The 17,898-nt window shown below is 39.5% G+C and overlaps 1 protein-coding gene across 5 annotated transcripts in view; it reads right to left on the bottom strand.

The window, feature by feature from the left end:
• Positions 1–224: 224 nt before the first annotated feature.
• GREB1 (growth regulating estrogen receptor binding 1) overlaps positions 225–17,898 on the bottom strand; it is a 105,058-nt gene continuing 87,384 nt past the window's right edge. For all 5 annotated transcript variants that reach the window (XM_087774895.1, XM_087774898.1, XM_087774896.1 and 2 more), the window contains 10 exons: positions 17,117–17,275; positions 14,564–14,706; positions 13,648–13,809; positions 11,297–11,501; positions 10,296–10,470; positions 9,124–9,342; positions 6,682–6,817; positions 5,957–6,157; positions 4,192–4,330; positions 225–2,347 (listed from right to left, as the gene is read on the bottom strand). In XM_087774895.1, the coding sequence (XP_087631021.1) occupies positions 2,184–2,347; positions 4,192–4,330; positions 5,957–6,157; positions 6,682–6,817; positions 9,124–9,342; positions 10,296–10,470; positions 11,297–11,501; positions 13,648–13,809; positions 14,564–14,706; positions 17,117–17,275 (1,703 nt within the window). In that variant the 3' untranslated portion in view covers positions 225–2,183. The remainder of the gene's footprint in view (positions 2,348–4,191; positions 4,331–5,956; positions 6,158–6,681; positions 6,818–9,123; positions 9,343–10,295; positions 10,471–11,296; positions 11,502–13,647; positions 13,810–14,563; positions 14,707–17,116; positions 17,276–17,898) is intronic.

Below are 17,898 nucleotides of genomic sequence, written 5' to 3'. Positions count from 1 at the left end.
CATGATGGAGAATGATTGCACTTGGTCACACAATAGACATACGTCTGGTGAGGCCAGGTCCTGAGACCCCTATCCTGCAGACACGATACAGCAGGTAGGTAACTCACAGAACAAAAGGTTAACGGTGAAACAACACTCAAGAGTATGATGGTTTCAGCCCATTAGCAGCTGCGTTTTGTCAAAGTTTTGAAGACTTTGTAGCAAAAGAGAATGTTAAGAAAGGATGTGATTTATTTTCATTTATTTATTATTATATACTTTAGGCGTTTTTTCAGTTTCTTAGAGAAAATGGATGTCTAAAGACTTGCAAAGCAAATCTCAGGTCAAAAACACAGAGAAAGTTTACAGACACTTGGTATAAGTTGTTTCAGTATTTGATTACAGGAAAGGCGATTTCAACCCAATGTATTTCGTTCTGAGTTCTTGTAAAAACTCTTATACCTTTGAGGCTGCATTATGCTTTAGGCCATTAAGGAGTACTGTAGTTTCTCTTGATCAGCTCAGAGCATTCCTTAATTATATTAGCTCCTTTCCGCCAACCATTTGTTTTTTCCCTACAAAAGCATACTTGACAGTCCTGTGCATCACCAAGACAGATGTCCATGCAGCATGAACTTTATTTATAAAGGATGGATTAGACATGAATGTTGCACTTGTTTAAAAAAGTTTAAATTAACTAATCAACTGGTGAAAACTGAACAGGTAATACTATTTACATAGGACAATGCTCGCTGTCCTTCCCAAACCTTAAACAAAGTGAATTCTCACTCTGAATCAAGGACAATGAAATATAGAAACACACACTGATTTCTAGCAGTTATCTTGTAAATAGCGAACTAAGTCTCTCAAACTCACAGAACTTACCTTTTCCCTGTAAATGCACCTAAATTAGGTGTTTGGCACAGTCATTCTGATGTCTGCATGTCAAGACCAGTACTGTAATAGATTCAGCCACCCAATGGCATTTCATCAGTATAAAATCAATGATCCTCCCATTGGTGTATCCAGCCAGAAAGGACTGCCCAAATGTTAGACGTCTTCTGACAATGTCTATACTCATCCTTTCTGCACCTGGACTGAATGAAGTTAACACTGATTCTATAAAGACAAACATGAAGTTTGCAACTCAGAGAATATTTCCAAAAACCTAGACAAAGACCGTGATCACTGACTTCACATTTAGAGCATACAAAATACCGTGACGCCTGGTGCCATTCTAGAACATGTTTTTAGATTTCCACCTGAATTTCTCAGAGATGTAGTCTCCATTTTCTCATTCTTATGAAGCACCGTGGCAAGAAAATATCCCCAGAAAGTGTATTGGGAGTGTTTCAGAACCATCTCATCTGCTGTCCTGAGTGCAGTGGGCCCAGCTTGAAGTCTGCAGTCATTAGTCTGCAACAATTTAAGCAGAAGCCAGGAAACATCACTGTTCTAGATGTAATAAGTTACTTGCAGGTCAGTCTCTCCATCTGATCTCTTCAGTTACTCAAGGTAATTTCAGTTTCAGGTTTAAATGTTCAGATCTCATTTTAAAATCTACTTTCTTGGCTCTCTTCCTTATGCTAATAAAACCAGTCATATAATTTTGCTTCTATCCCAAGAGTCCTGTATGGTAAAACTACCCAGTGTGGCACCTGTTCCAAAAATTAAGGCTCCAACTGAGTTCCCACTATTTAAGAAATATACTTTACAACTCTTCATATAAAAAGCCTACCTGGATCAATCAGTAGCAGTATACTACAAAACTGTAACAATTCCTGTTGCCTTGTGCCAACTGTTAGATAAATAAGACTTCTAAAACAAAATCTGCTCCTAAATTTACATTTTCTATTTCTGGAATGTACAAAAAGTTTTCTAAAACTCTTGCTTATGAACTTGTATGTGATCTTTTTTGTCACAGAAGAAGTGCACTCATTGACCTCCCTTCTGATCCAAAATTATTTCCACCATGCGGAATAGCAAGTTTTTGCGTCTCTCCCAGGAATTAGGAATGACTTCCATCAGATAATTAAATTAGAAAAGTCACTTCAATGAGCGTAAATTGTCTGATTAGATATCATTCTAATAAACAATGGAAAACAGTCCTGTTTCTGCTCAGAAAGCAGAGCCTCTCAAAAGTAATTTCATGACATGGTGGCAATTAGTCTCTTGTATCATTCAGGAAATGTGTCTCTTTTCAGTTAAATATGTCGTCCAGTCAGGAAGAAAAGTGGTCTGTCCTCTTTTGCATTGGCAGTCTGGAATTCATCCCGCAGTCGGAACTGCCATTCGTCTTCCAGCTCTAGCCGGACAACAGTCTGGCGAAGAGAATTGCGATCTTGACAAATCACACACAGGGTGGCACCTAAGAAACAGTTAAAAAGAAGCCCACGTGAGCATCCCTTTTGTTCGCAGATCACCCAGCTCCCACCACCCCTTAGCACGTAGAACTCCACCACTTTCACAACAGGAGTTACAAGTGGGCTTGGGAGAAAATTGAGACACTCACGTAGGACTGAGGAGAGCTATGTTCAGCTCCCTATTTATCAAGATCTTCTTGTGTAACTTGAGGTGTCTAGTACTCATCTAGTAAACAGGACTAACAATACATTCTCTACTCTTTAGGGTAACGAAGGGTAAAACTGTCAGGGTCCTGGCAGAAAACAAGATAAAGCCCTACATCCATTACTGGTCTAGCCCTACTGATCGTTACCTTGTGGAGTGAAACTCTCACTCAGCAAAACACACCACAAGTCAATCACCGTGATGGCTGACTAAGCTCTGTGCTTTGCTGACCAGATATGGTCTAAACATGTCCTTAAATCACAAACTTTAGCGCTTTTTGAATTGGTAAGCTAATGTGCTGGCAAAGAAGAATCTGGTCTGTATGGCTATGGACACAGGCAAATCCAGAATGCCAAAGCAAGAAATATCATATTTTAGTAAGCAACATCAACTGTCTTGACTGGCGTGCTGATACCGTTTTAACTTGCATGCATGATTTCCTGGCTTCTGAGAAAAGTGCTCAATTAAGAGGAAGTAATTACCTCGCCAGCATTCAATAATCTGAATGAGAGATGGTGAGGTAAGTGGAAGTGCCCAAGACAAAAAAAAGCTGAGAATATAATAAAAAGAGAGAAAACAGTCATGTGGTGTTTAATGCTCATGTGGTGGGTTACAAAATCAAGTAGACTGCCAAGGAAGATGGAGAAATCCCGAATCAAATATACTTTGTGCTACATGCTATAAAAATTGTCTGGTTTATGCAAAATAAAACTGATTGACAGCCTCTGGTCACTCAAAAAATGCAGTGCAAAAGCACTGCTTTCATTTGCAGTTACTCTGATAGCCTTGTTAGAGAAACTACAGGCTGATTAAAATGTGGACACTGCTGCAGAATGAGCATAGACACTGGCACTCCTGTGGCTTCAGTGGCGTGTGCGGGTAAAAGCACTGTATACCCCAATTTGCACTTTGCTACACATACCTACATGAAACTGTATTAACTGCAACAAAGAAAGAACACAGCAGTTCATAACAACTCTGCCTCTTTCAAGAAGGCATTTGCCAGTGTTCTTCCTCCAGTGACAGTTGTAGCTGTGAGTGAAACAAATCCCCTAAATGCCTAAGACAGCAGCAGAACAATCCGAAAGAAGTTTGCAATGTGACTGCCTGCAATACAAATGGAAGTTATTTGTCTCTGCTGCTATCCACCATGTAAAGACTACATGGAGAAACTGGTTATTAGGAATAAATTTTAAATGAGCCAGCTCCTGTTTCCAAGGGTAGTAAATAGATTTTGATGGAGGCTTGTCCATCACCCATTTTCTACTGAAAATTAGAAAACCTGCAAAAACACAATAGGTAAACGCTTCATACATAAATCTTAAATACTCAGTTTTCAAACATAAGGTAAGGAGTTATGCATATACACTAGGCATAATGATATAGATCCAACATTCCTCCCCACTTAGAAATCTGCAGAACTTATAATACTGTTATATACCAGTTTACTACAGTATAGAGCCAGCATGATCAAGCATCAAAGATGGGTGAGACATATAAAGACAAATATGAATATATATGAAGACAAATATGAATATATATACACATATATATGCATGTATATTTTCATATAAAATAAATTTTTCCCCAGGTTCCCAGAGACCAGGTCATATAATTCTCTGTAATGAAATTATTGCAGCTCACCTTTAAGAAAATGAAACTTCTTCAAAAAGCTAGCTACAACAAAGGAGTCACAGAGGTATAGCAGGAGACCACTGAATGTCAAACCAGAGGAACTGATATTCAGAGAGTGAGGCCGAGAACTCACATAGCAAACTGCAATCTGATTGAGAGAGGGGGAAAAAAATTAACATTTTTCAAGCTTTTGTATAAAGCTAAGGCTTGATATCAAGCTTTCAGTATTTGCACCGGATTCAAAGTCAGAGTTGCTTTCCAACTCCAAATATTGTGATCTTTATAGTTCCTTCCTAAACATCCCTCTACTTATTAAAAATCTACATAAAAGCACTATTCATAACTATGTATTAGTCGTTACTATTAATTTCTATTATTATAATGAGGTTTAGATATGATAGGGTTTGAAAGCTGCAGTAACAATAGCTCCCCACAACCATAATGCTGTGACCTGCCCAGCACAGTTTATCTACATGTGAGTAAAGATAGCAACCGTGCAGTCAGACACGAAAAGAACCCTTTAGAAGTGCTTAATGTACGTTACAGTAGGATTACTCAAGTCAGTAGAGCTGTGCATATACATAAATAAGCGAGGTTTTCTCTTGTCTAGTTTGTTTTTATGGCTACTCCCCAAATCCACTAGGAACCGGGAATATTTATAGCACTCTTTCAGGATTTATAAATTTAAATTAAGGAATCTTCCACACAAGTCTCTGTTTCCAAAGTGTCGTTGTACTACTTAGTTGGGGCAGACCCTCATCTAGCATAAATCAGCATAATTCAGTGGAGGAAGGCTGACCCACAGCAACTGAGACTCTGGCTCAGGGTGCCTCTATTTATCCATATTCCTTCAATCCCATTGTATCATATTCCAGCTGAGGTAACAATTCCAGAACTGAATTGAACTCATTTCATGTGCTGAATGGGTTAGAGCTGAAAGGATGCAATGGATGAATACAGTAACAGTACAATGCCCTTCCACAGAGTTTGTTTTTCCAACCATGGTGGAAACATAGATCTGTAAGAGCTCAGCCAGAAAGCAAATTAAAAGATAGAGTTCAAAATGTTCTGGGAGCAGCATATATGGGAAGGTTGTTACACAGCTGTTTTGGTAAAGTAGTTTAGTAAATCCAGCAAGACCGAATTTCATTTAGTATTCAAGTCAGGTGAAAAGGTAAAAACAGTTTCTCTCTCCTGAACACCACCTTAGTATCATACTTCTATCCAACCTACATTTGAGTTTAAGTATGACCTTGGCTTTAGATCCAAACCCATCAGCGAGAGCCAACAGCTCCTGAGATCTAATGTCAGCTTCTCCCATTCTGACTGCTTCCTTGGTATTTGCTTCTCTGCCTCAGCTTATCAGTCAAAAGTGAAGTAAAACATTTGTATTTTGAAGTGCTTTCTAAGGGCTAGCTAGTATTTGTAAAACACTCTTGTGGAAGAAATTTGCTGTAGGAAGGGCCAAATTATAGCAGCCTGAGAAAACACTTCTTAAAGAAAAATGTGCTCTGTGTTAATTCAGAATCTAATATAATTCACAGACTATATTAGTATTTGGGACAACCCTGGTATTGTTCTCCATGTACTTTATTTGTAGCCTTTAATAATATCTCTATGGGACTAAGAATTTGATTTTTACATCATGGGGATCTAATACCTGACCTGATTCTTCAAAGGCTGTGTAACTATTATTAAGGAATGCATCAACGAACTCATCCAAAACATAGCCTATACATTTCTAGAGCTGCTTGAAGATTATTTTGTTCAGTACCTGTGGTCCTAAGTTAAGGTAACAGTCCACAGATAGCACTGGATGGCTATAATTCTTCACTGAGAGAGGGAAGAAGCGATGGCTGTGATACTGGAGGTATTTTTCAAGGAGCAACTGAGCAGGTGCTGCCAAGAAGGTATGCTTGCTGTCAGGAGCACAAATGTACTGAGCAGGTGAGATTGAAACTGGAGTGTCAGATACCTACGAGGAAAAATATTTCTGGTACAGATCAATCCTGATCAATCAAGTTGTACTTATCGGAATTTTGGTTTGTACAAAATATGTCTCTATCCTACAAATCTGAGATTTATATAAGAAGCAAAGTCATTCAGCCAAAAATATCTGCTACCAAAAAAGTTTCACAGAATTATATTTGTATTTATAGAGTCTTTGGGGTTTCTTGTTTGAACCCAAAGTACTCCTACGTATGAATTCATATGAAGATGAGCAATTCAACAGCTATAGATAAAAAACTCATAGTGAGTGGTTACCTGGATCATAAAGAGACACTGTAGGTGTTTTTAAAGGAAAATTATTAAGGAAAGGTGCATTTATGCCAAGAATATTGTGGATTTCAGAAAGAAATAAAAAAAAACAAAACATGGCAGACATACCCCATTACTGTCAACTGGTGATGCACCAAAATATCTCAGCTCTCCTGGTTACAGGGTACAAAAAGGAAAACAGAATTTTAACAATAATGAAACAGAGGTCTCAGTTCCCACCTTAGACTTAATGTGGAAGGATCGCTGTCCTCCTACTGCAATTTGCTTTTTCATGACACTGAAGTGATTGAACCGACAGATGAGAAGGCCAGCACTGTGGACGCGCAAGTTGAAGTCAACATCATCACACGTAAATCTGGAAAGAATAAAATCATAGCAGTTCAGAGGAACGTTTCTCATCACACACTAACAAATACAAGCACTGGAGGTCTTTGATCAGCACCGTGGAAAGGACAGGTGTCAAACATTCTGACCCTCCATCAATGCCTATCAGTCAGGGAAAGAGGCCTCAGCTTTGTAATCATAAACTAGGCTAGAATGAGTTCAAGAAGATCAGAATGAGGGAGGGAACCACTTAGGGAGCGAAAGGACCAGAAACACAAAGTGGAAGGAGAAAGGTAGGAAATTGCTGGGGAAAAGACCTAGGAGCTAAAATCTTTTCTTTGCCTTTTACTACAATAATGCAGTCATAGAAAATAGTTACATGCATTACTACCCAAAATAAGGTCAAGGAAATTAATTCCTTTGACTTCCAAGGAAATGGATGAGGCCTTACATTTGATTTGTCATATGCACAGAGGTCTCTGACTACTCATTTTTCCCTTAGAATATGAATATCCTGTAAATTTTTTCAATATTCCTCTATAGAAATAATGTCATTTTACTTTAGAGACAAAAACTATTTGAAGACAAGGAGTCTTTTCTTAATACACCAGAACTGCTGAGACATAGGAATAAATTAAGCAGAATGAGGCCAAACATCCCTGAGCTAAATTTAAAAATAAGCAGAATAAAAGGTAAATTCCTAAAGCTGGCTAAATTAAAATTCTCTGGCCTTTGGAAAATTCAGTCTCAGTTCTCCATTTGGAATGTAGATATTACACAGCAAACAGGATGATGTGCAGAAGTGTTGGATTAACATCCAGAGCTTGGATTTAAGAGAACTGAGCAATTACTGCAACAGTGAACATCAGTGAGAAATGTGGCATTTAATTATGTGTTTCTAAAATCTTGTCTTTGATCTTAGTAATATTTACATGGATACTTGGTATCCCTGAATGTCAGTGTCTCTGTGTTTTAAAATGTACCTTTTTCCTTGCCAGCCCAGGCTTGCAATGTCATACAATACTTCAAGCTCAGCAGCACCCACACAGAGGATTATGGTGAGCCACGCAGGGTTTAAAGACGCGGGCTGGAAACAGGTGGTGTGATCTGCCATTCCTGAGATTTTAACATCACTGCCTGCACTCATATAATTTTGCTTTATTGTCGTTCTCTTAATTAGCCCTTCATAATGCTTCATAAGGTAATATTTAGACAGCCTGGGAGCACAGTTTTGTACTAGGAGATGCACAGGAGCAAGTTTAAAATGCTCTTTTAAAGTGTCAGGCTGGTGGAGATAGAAATTTAGATCATCTGCTTATCCACAGAATAGTGAAAGCAGAAGTGCTTCCCTGAAGTTATTAACTCAACTTGGACTTCAAAAGACATCTTCCTGAGACAAGAGAGTTCTTCTGAGAAGTACAGTGACTGATGTTCAGTTATCTAAGTCTAGGTGTGTAGACCCATTTTTAGATTACCTGGGTTATCCCACCTAGCTTACAGAAAAATACATGTAGATTTCATGTCATACCTGTCAACCTCATATGGACATCTTGCATATTCTGAGGTGCCTAAAGACCAGCTTTAGACAAGTGAATCCCACCTCTAGTGATATCTGCTTCGTTCTGTTGTGATAAATGCTTGTCCCTCAGAAATGGGGCCAAACCCACAGTTTATCTCACACAGACCAGTGAAATTCTGTGAGGTGATGTACCTAGTGAATACAGTTCTGGTAACTGTGGTGATACTGTGTATGGCAATGTTATAACCAGATATATCCTATGTGACACGATAAATTAAAAAGTGTGAGTTCTGAGATAGCTGAATGTGAGAAACAACTACCAATGCTAACGAGGTTTATTTATTCCTTTCTTCTGATTGTCCTGATGAGCACACACGCAGATTGCTCCAGTGTTGCGCTACTCAGGGTAAAAAGCCCAGCTATATCTCAGTTCCATGTCAGAACAAGACCTGGTTATGCACGATTCACTCACACACCCCTGTTTCCTTTGGAAGGGAGTGCAGGTCAGCGGGCAGGAGGGGAAGTACAGTGTTTACCAAAAGGCCGCTTGGACTAGACAACGCGGGGCCCAATGCTGCGGGGCACACTGCTGAGTGTGTCTATCCTGTAGTGCAAATACGGCTGTTTTATTTGGAACGATGGAAATTAATGTCTTTTTCCAACTGCTGGCAATTTGGGAAGGTTTTGAACCATCTGTAAGAAAACAAAATCTGTCTCCATCCCATTAACAACCTCCCCAAAAAAACAACAAGAGCTTTTGTAAAACTTCCTTTATTTGGTTCATGATCTCTATTGAAAGATGCTACTGATTTACTTACCTATTCTGATTGTACTGTACATTCTGTGTCAGATCAACATTCAGCATAATGAAATCATGCACATGGCAACAGGCGAATGGTTCCTTGATCTCAGCGCTGTTTGTTTTACTGGACCATTTCCTCATCCCAATTAAGGCATAGTGAGTGACACTGGGAGTTGCTTCAATACGTTGCAAAATTTGCTTCAAGGAAACATTCCTTTCAGTCCATGTATAGTCACTACAATAATTAGAAAAATGTGGTAATTTTAAAGTATATAGAGAATATTCAGGATCTCATTCATCTGAAGAGCAATTCTTAACAGCCAGAAGTAGTTATGAGTATCAGGTAGATAACTTCAGTGTTGTCTTAGTTTACTGCAACTTTTTGTCTCTCATGCTAATCAAAACTTGAAATTAACTAGTGCTTAGGTGGTGGGGACTGGTATGACAGATCTGAAACTTAGTCTGGATCTTTCAAAACATTCACTTCGATATGTGAACTTTTAAAGTTACCTGGGTAATGTTCCAAATGACTCTGGGAGGGTTGCTGACTTTGTACCATAACTTAAGTGCAAAGTATAAGATCCTCCTAGCCCACCCCCCAGAGCCCATAAATCTCAGTTTTCACTGAGTTTAGTTCTCCTTGAAGGCTTGCTGTAAATCCTGCATAGGACCGTTCTGGGAATAGATAAAAATATCTAGTACGAATAATGTTCTAAAGTAATGAAAACAAAAATACTTGTTTGGGGATTTGGGGAGCTAATAAAGGAGCCATACAGACTCAGACTGACAAAAGAGCCAGAGGAAATCAGTTGCACAATTTCCACAGAAATGTCTTTTAGCTTCTTTAGAAAAATCCTGTTAAAAATGTACATGTGAATGCCCAGTGTATCGGGGATTGTTTAGAGTCTGAAATCTGCAGTCCAAATAACTCTAGTTTGAACTGGAGTCAAGCTATACAGCAAAGGCTGCAGGGCACTTATATCCTCAGGGGACAACAATGAAAACCAGGCACTAAACTCTGTGCTATGCAAAGGCAGATGTCTAGGGAAAATAATTCTCTCGCTAGGCAAATATTATTCTCTGCTTGTACAGGGTAAAAGTTGTACTATATCAAATGTAATTTCAAAACTGATATACAGTGAATGGTTAAAAGATATCAGCTGAAAAAGCATATATTACTTTATTTACCTTTTCCTGTCTCCTGAACAATCAACTTCTACTGCATTCCACATAACACAGGAGTCATCTGAAATGACAATGAAAGGCCAAATATCCTGGGGTTTTATCCCCAGCTCCTCCTGCCGATTTCGTTCAAGCTCCAAGTTATGATAAGACAGCTCTTTTATCAGGAAGTGTGCAGCACCTGAAACCAAGGACATAAACCATCAGATCAAAAGTAGGGGCAGAAATTGTTTGCTTTTGACTTGGAAGCCTTTTGAAATGAATATTTCTGCAGACCACGGTATGAATCACTCTGAAGATTTTAACACCCTAACAAAACACTAACACCCAAAGCCAACTTACTTTGTCACTTGCCAAGCAAGTGACTTATAGGACCACACTAGGAAGCACACAAAATGAAGCCTGACCTCTCTGGTAAAGATTTGCTAGTGTCTTAAGGGTTTAGTGACTGCTTCTTTTAACCTGACAGATATTTGGCTCCACTAGCATCTCTTAGTGCAAATATCTAGAGATGTTAATTGACCATCTGAATAACATGGGAACAATTTCCCTTGACAATCTACTTTGTGTGTTTGTCACTACTGCTGTCTATAAGTTGTTCCAGCAGTACAAGCAAAGCGCTGAATATTTCACAGACATTGTATCAGCAGAACCCACCTAAGAGATGTACCCAATCAGTGCATCACTGCCTATGCAAATAGTACATAACTTATTTCCACAAGGAAACAGAGGAGGTAACTCCATCTGAGTTAACACCCTCAGCGCCCTTTAAAATCAATAGAGGAGAGTAAGTATTTATAGGGTGCAATTCATCTAGCTTGTTTTAGGTGACCTGGATTAAGTGAATTGCATCTTCAACTGTGAAATGTTGTCTTCAAAGAGAATCGAGATCACCAGATCAGATATGCTAGCTACAAGGTGTGGGTCTACGTTTCACTGTTGAGTAACAACACCCCAAGGGCCCAAGTCGTGTGTCCGCATTTGTTAGAACTTTTTGTTACACTTACCTACTCCTGCACTGTTGAAAATGCTTGGAAGAACAAGCATGATGTGGTTGGGCCAATACTTTTTATATATGGCCATTTCATATTCCTTGACAACTAAAACATGCAAATGACTGGCTCCATCCATTGCATGATATAAATTGAAAAGTCCGTGTTCATGACGACCAGTGGTGGGAGTAAAAGTGGGGCTTTTTATGTAATCTTCACTCTGTAAATAAAAAGAAGTGTGAGTTTCTGTATTAAGCTGGAGGATGTTTAAACAAAGAGAACCAGATCCTTCAGGAGAATAAATCAGATTCACTGACACTGGACAAACTGCTACCTTGACCTGCCAAGTGCACAGGGACCTTGAGGCTACATCTGGAAAAGAATTTAGGTCCCTATGACATAAGACGGTAAGAAACACCTTACTCCAAAACTGCAGTACAACCCTTCTGACTGGCTATCACCCAATTTTGAAGGCACTGAAACTCACTAGGTGCTTCCAAGTTTGATAGTACAGCTTCTGAAAGCCCTGTTTCTAGAGAAATCCAGGACTGTTCCAGTCTGGGCAACTGATTTTAGCCTGGTTCCTACTAAGGTCATTAAGGACCCAGAATGAAATTGTGCCTCTTTACAGAGACTCTCCAAAGCCCTCACAATTAAGCACTCCAGATTTAAAACTGCCAAAGCACAAAATGGTGGATGTGATACCAGTGGAGTTCACAAAAAGGAATTTAAAGTGGATCAAGAAAAATATTTTATAATGGTTTAATAATCTGGGTTTATATCCCACAGCACTTTTCAAGCTTGCAGCAAGATTGCAGGCACCATTTTGGAGCAAGTGAACAGAAAAAGAAGCAAAGGAAGAAGAAACGGTTTTGGCAAAGCCTCAAAGCAGGTCAGTGGCAGAAGCAGGAAAAGGATCCACAAGGACCCAGTGCACAGTTCTCACTGTGTAGCCAAGAACAAGTTTACTGGGTGGGGAAGAGCAGGAGGTGTCGTCCTCACACTGCACAGTTGCTGCTGTGTTGCTGCCTGGGTTATCCCATTTCAAACTTGAACTGGACATAAAAGCCCAAACTGGAGGGTGGTATTGATTGATTATTGCTTATTGGAAGCAGCTTATTTTCTGCAGGGTGGAAGTGCTACTGCTTACTGCTATTCCACAAATTGCTTCAATACTCTAAGCAGTGTGCCTGAGCAAGGCACAGCTTCAGCTTAGACATGAGTGTTAGGAGTGACTGTAAAGGCCAACATCAGAGTTTGCATAGCCTGTCAGATGGATGACCTTAAAAAGTGTTTTCTACAAGCGTGACGTGATTCTTTGGACAGTCTTGAAACCATGATAAAGATTCTTTGAAAGCCTTATTTTCATATTGTCGTGGTTTAACCCCAGCCAGCAACTAAGCACCACACAGCTGCTTGCTCACTCCCCCCCGGTGAGATGGGGGAGAGAATCAGAAGAGTAAAAGTGAGAAAACTCATGGGTTGAGATAAAGACAGTTTAATAGGTAAAGCAAAAGCCGCACGTGCAAGCAAAGCAAAGCAAGGAATTCATTCACTACTTCCCATCGGCAGGCAGGTGTTCAGCCATCCTCAGGAAAGCAGGGCTCCATCACGCATAACGGTTACTTGGGAAGACAAACACCATCGCTCTGAACGTCCCCCCCTTCCTTCTTCTTCCCCCAGCTTTATATACTAAGCATGATGTCATATGGTATGGAATAGCCCTTTGGCCAGTCTGGGTCAGCTGTCCTAGCTATGGTCCCTCCCAGCTTCTTATGCACCTGGCAGAGCACGAGAAGCTGAGAAGTCCTTGACTAGTGTAAACTCTGCTCAGTAAGAACCAAAACATCAGTGCGTTATCAACATTATTCTCATCCTAAATCCAAAACACAGCACTATACCAGCTGCTAGGAAGAAAACTAACTCTATCCCAGCTGAAACCAGGACACCTATGAACGTAACTGAGCATTTATGCAGAATAAGACAGGATAATCCACTGCCTCCCTCTACAGTAAAAAATTGCTTCCTCTTAGTAACTGTATGATAAAACCATGTCTCTGAGGCCCATTGCTGAAACCCTTCTCACTTTAACATCTGAAACCCATAACCAAAGACCTTTTGCCCCAGATAAGAGTGTTTATACCAAAGGATCAGCCTTGATAATGAGCGAAAGAAACAGCTTATTGGTGGCTTGACAGTTTTGCTTCATGTCTCCCTTTCTGGGAGAAAATACAAGCTTAGTATCAGGACATCTTCGTTATCTCTTGACAGCAGGACCAGAAGTGTAAAGAATCCTAATACAACAAATTTTACAATTGGTGGTGTCTCTCTCCCATATATGTCCATAAATATAATTACGTATCTACCTTATCTGTGACTAGTGGTAGCCTCATGCTTTCCAATTGTCTTCCAGGTTGGCTAAAGACAAAATGATGCTCCTTTGACTTTGGAATGATAAAATGCAGCTGGATCTCTTCTCCCAGCATAGAATAGGAAAAGGCAAATGCATGCAGAGTGGACTCATAAAGCTGAGGATGGGAAAAAATAGGATAATTCCAGTGGTTAGAGTCAAACTACAAGGTCTCAGTGTAGTGAATACACCTTTATAACATTACCAAACAGACTACAATCACTTACTGTATTGCATTAGCTTTTACCTCAGGATTTACTAGGTGTTAAGCAATGCTCCCTAGGCTAGAGCATACACTAAAAAAAATTGAACTGTTCCCTCTTTTGAAACCTTTGTTTTAGCCTTGTCTTGCAGATGGTACCAATACTTACTCTTGGCTTTCAGAAATACTGACACGTAAAAAACAGTATCTGTGTTGCTAATAACTTCTTCCTCACATTCTAATAGGCAGGAAATTGGAGGGTTACTCTGCATAGTAACAGTCTGTATGCCAAATATAGACTGCTCTAGGCTGGTCTACTGTATCAGAAGCAGCATCTTTTGCAGTTACCCAGGTGAAAATGTAAGCAAGTTCCAGTGGGAAAACTTTATGGAGAAAGTAGTTTTAACTGGTAGTATACATGCAGAATGCAGATTACAGCACTGAATAAGCTAGTGTAAATGAGGCAAGGATCAGTCCTCTGACGTCCCCAAACCTGCAGTCTGGTCAAGGCAGGCAAACCTCAAGAAATAACAAAATCTATAAATCAGCTGTTTTTGACACATACATACAATTTCTAAGCCAATTCAAATACAGTAATGTACACAAAACTGTGTTTGGGCTGTGTCTGCTTCAGTTTCTGAGCTGCAGAGTAATATCTGGAAATCTTTACCTGATACCTGGGATTGAAACCCATGTACTGATGACACTGTTCACAGTGATGGTAAGTGTTATATGCTGCATACTTGGACAGTCTCATCCTAGTTGTTTGACGGCGTGTATACATATCCTCCTGTCTCCTGCTCATTGATCTGTCTGTTAAAAAAAAAAGAAACAAATGTAACATACATTCAAGGCCAGAATGTATTCCCTTATGATAAACTCTTTGTCACTGTAATTAGCTTCTAGGAACAATGGCAGGATTAAACACATGCAAAACAATGACTTAATTCTGAGCATAGTATGTTTTATAAATTGGTATGTACAGCAAAGAGGACTACAAAGAAGTATCTGCAAATTCATGATTATGATAATTCTGTACAGATGTCGCATAAGGCTGAGGTGTAAGCAAAGCCGGATTATTAAAATTATTATTGTTGCTGTTGTTATTATTGATGGAATGCTTGCAAAAGTAATAAAGAGTAAAAAAGAGTCTTATGACAGACATTTGCTGTCCTGTGACAGACATAACAGTAGATTATGTGAAATGAACTTGGCAAATTTAGTGGCGTTGCTCTTCAGCGAATATCCACATTTTAAAAAAGGGTCTCCTTTGTGGGAGGCTGAAGGAAGATGAGATGCAATTGCTGCTGAAAGGGACTTCTGTAATGTCACCTGGCCAAACCTCACTCAGATCCTCAGCATCAGATCAGGTTATTCAAGGTTGTTCCTTGTCCTGTCAAGTTTTGAAAATCACTAAGGGTGGAGTTTCCACAGTTTCTCTGGGCAACCTGCTCCATGGTTTGACCACTTTTATTCTGGAAATATTTTTCATACTATCTAATTGTAATTTCCCATGTTGCAACTTGTGTCTGTTGTCTCTTGTCCTTATGCTATGTATCCATAATAGTTTGTGCCTATAAGTTCCCGTTAGGAAGCTGACGATAGCAATCAGATGCCCCTGCTAGACTTCTCTAGGCTGAGCAAACCCACCTCTCTCCAATTTTCTATGTACATCATGTGCTTCAGGCCTCTATCTTGATGGCTACCCGCTAGACTCACTTCTGTATGTCAATGTCTGTCTTGTACTGGGAAGCCAAAAACTTGGTAGAATACTCCAGATATGGTCTTACAGGTGCCATGCATAGAAGAATAATCACTTCCCTTGACTTGCTTGCTAGGTTTTTAGTAAGCCATTAACCCAATGGAGAACTGGTGACTCATGTTCAAATTGTTGTCTACCAGGATCATCAGGCCACCTTCCTCAAAGCTGCTGTCTATACAGCTGGCCCCAAGCTTGTACAGCTGCAAAAAATTATTTCATCCCAAGTGCAAGATCTTGCATTTACTTTTGTTGAACTATATGAGGTTCCTGTTCCTGAGGTTCCTTCCTGGAGGTTCCATTTCTCCAGCCTGTCAAGGTCTTTCTGAATGGCAGTGCTACCTTCCTGCATATTGACTGCTCCCCCAATTTGGTATCATCCAGGAACTTGCTGACATTGCATTCTGTCCCTTTGACCAGGTTATTAATGGCAATCTTAAACAGTGTTTGCCTCACTCAGTCTCTGAACATTGCCATGCATACCCAGCTGTCAATCAGATTTGTGCCACTCATCACATTTTGAGTTCAGTAGTCCAGCCAATTTCCCACCCACTTTACAATCCACCTATCCAAACCATCTCTCTCCAGTTTTGATAATATGGATATCATAGAAGACAGTGACAAAAGCCTTGTTGAAGTCAAGATAAAACCACTGCTCTGCCTTTGTCCATAGCGCCAGTCATCTCATCATAAAATGCCATCATCTTTACCAATCACGATTTGCCTATGACAGATCCATTCTAGATGCTCCCAATTGCTTTCCAGTCCTTCATGGGTCAGGCATGGCTTACAGGAGAGTTTGTTCTATAATTGTTTTGAGGACTGAGGGTAGGCTGACTGGGCTGTAATTGCTTTGATCCTCCTTCTGTCCTGTAGAGGAAGGGCATGGCATTTTCCTTTCCAAGCATCAGGAACCTCCACCAATTGTCATTAAAAAATGATAGACCGTAGCCTCGCAATGATCTTGACCAGCTCCCTCAGCATGCTTGGATACATCCTGCCCAGTCCTATGGGCCTGTGTATGTCCAGCTGGCTAATTCAGTGGACGAATTCAGACCTCAGTACTCCAGGAATCTAGATCTGGACATATGCATCTCATGCTTTCCAAACCTAAACCAAAACCTAAAAAATAAACCTATAAACACTTTTAAGTACATAAATAACTTTACCCACATAACTCACTTCATTGCTACAGAGCAGGACAATGCTACTACATAAAAACACTCAAACACACAAACTTATTGTGGAATCAGAGCTTTTTAAATTATAGACTACCTATATAATATACCATAAAACATTTATAAGGCTCATACTCTGGTGCTTCATCTGGCAAACTTCAAATCTTTTTTCACTATTAATTAGTCAAGTCCAATTCTGATAATTTCACGCTGTTTAAAAGTAAGGATTCTCACGTTACAAATAAATACATATATGTGTACCAATTTAGATTTTTCAAATTCTAACCTTCACTGTTTATAGTCTGAAGCTTTGAACAAATCAGACTTGCATCTTCATATTTTGGGTCATGGATAGTGTAGTCAAAAGGCATCTTCTTAAATGTCTCCAAATTTGGCCACAGATCTCCGGGCTGATGGTAGTATTGATCAGATTCTTCTTTCATGTCTATGATATTATTGAAAAATAAGAATTCATGTAATTACAATTTTTAAAGCTCTTTATATTGCTATAGATGGTTTTGCTATGCCTATTATTCCTGCATCATTTTTTGTTTCATCATTCTGAGGAAGCAATATTATTATGCATCAAGAGGTGCACCTTTGAACAAATGTACCTCATAAACCTTTTAAACCTTTGTTATCAATTTAAGACCTCTGCAATCTTACTGGAGCAGTTGGGGGGATGATCATGGAAACAATGTCAAGGGTCTGGTGAGGCTGATCTAGCTGCATCCAGGAATTTGGAGTCTTTCCACTGACCACCACATTTGTCAACTCAGTTGAGGAAAGAGATGTAATTCTCACTGAGAAAAGAAGCCCTTTTAAAGCTTCAGAAATTGCAATATTAAGAACAGTGCAGAGTTAAAGTCAAATGCCCCTTCTAGTGATAAGACCAGCGTAATCAAAGATAAGTCACCCTAGGGTAAGAGCAAAATAGCAAATGGTATAATGTGCAGTGAAATCGTGCCTTTTTCTGAAACAGGTTAACTGACATAAAAACCCAGATGTACACAAGTCCTTACAAAATAATTTTCTGCCTTTGTCAAGAGGATGAAAGATCTGACAAGA

The sequence above is a fragment of the Nipponia nippon genome, unplaced genomic scaffold, assembly GCF_047370975.1.
Source record: "Nipponia nippon isolate SJK-2023a ecotype South Korea unplaced genomic scaffold, ASM4737097v1 scaffold_4, whole genome shotgun sequence".
NCBI classification, from domain to species: Eukaryota; Metazoa; Chordata; class Aves; order Pelecaniformes; family Threskiornithidae; genus Nipponia; species Nipponia nippon.
The sequence above is the reverse complement of the archived record's forward strand: the minus strand, read 5'-3'. Positions and strand labels throughout refer to the sequence as shown.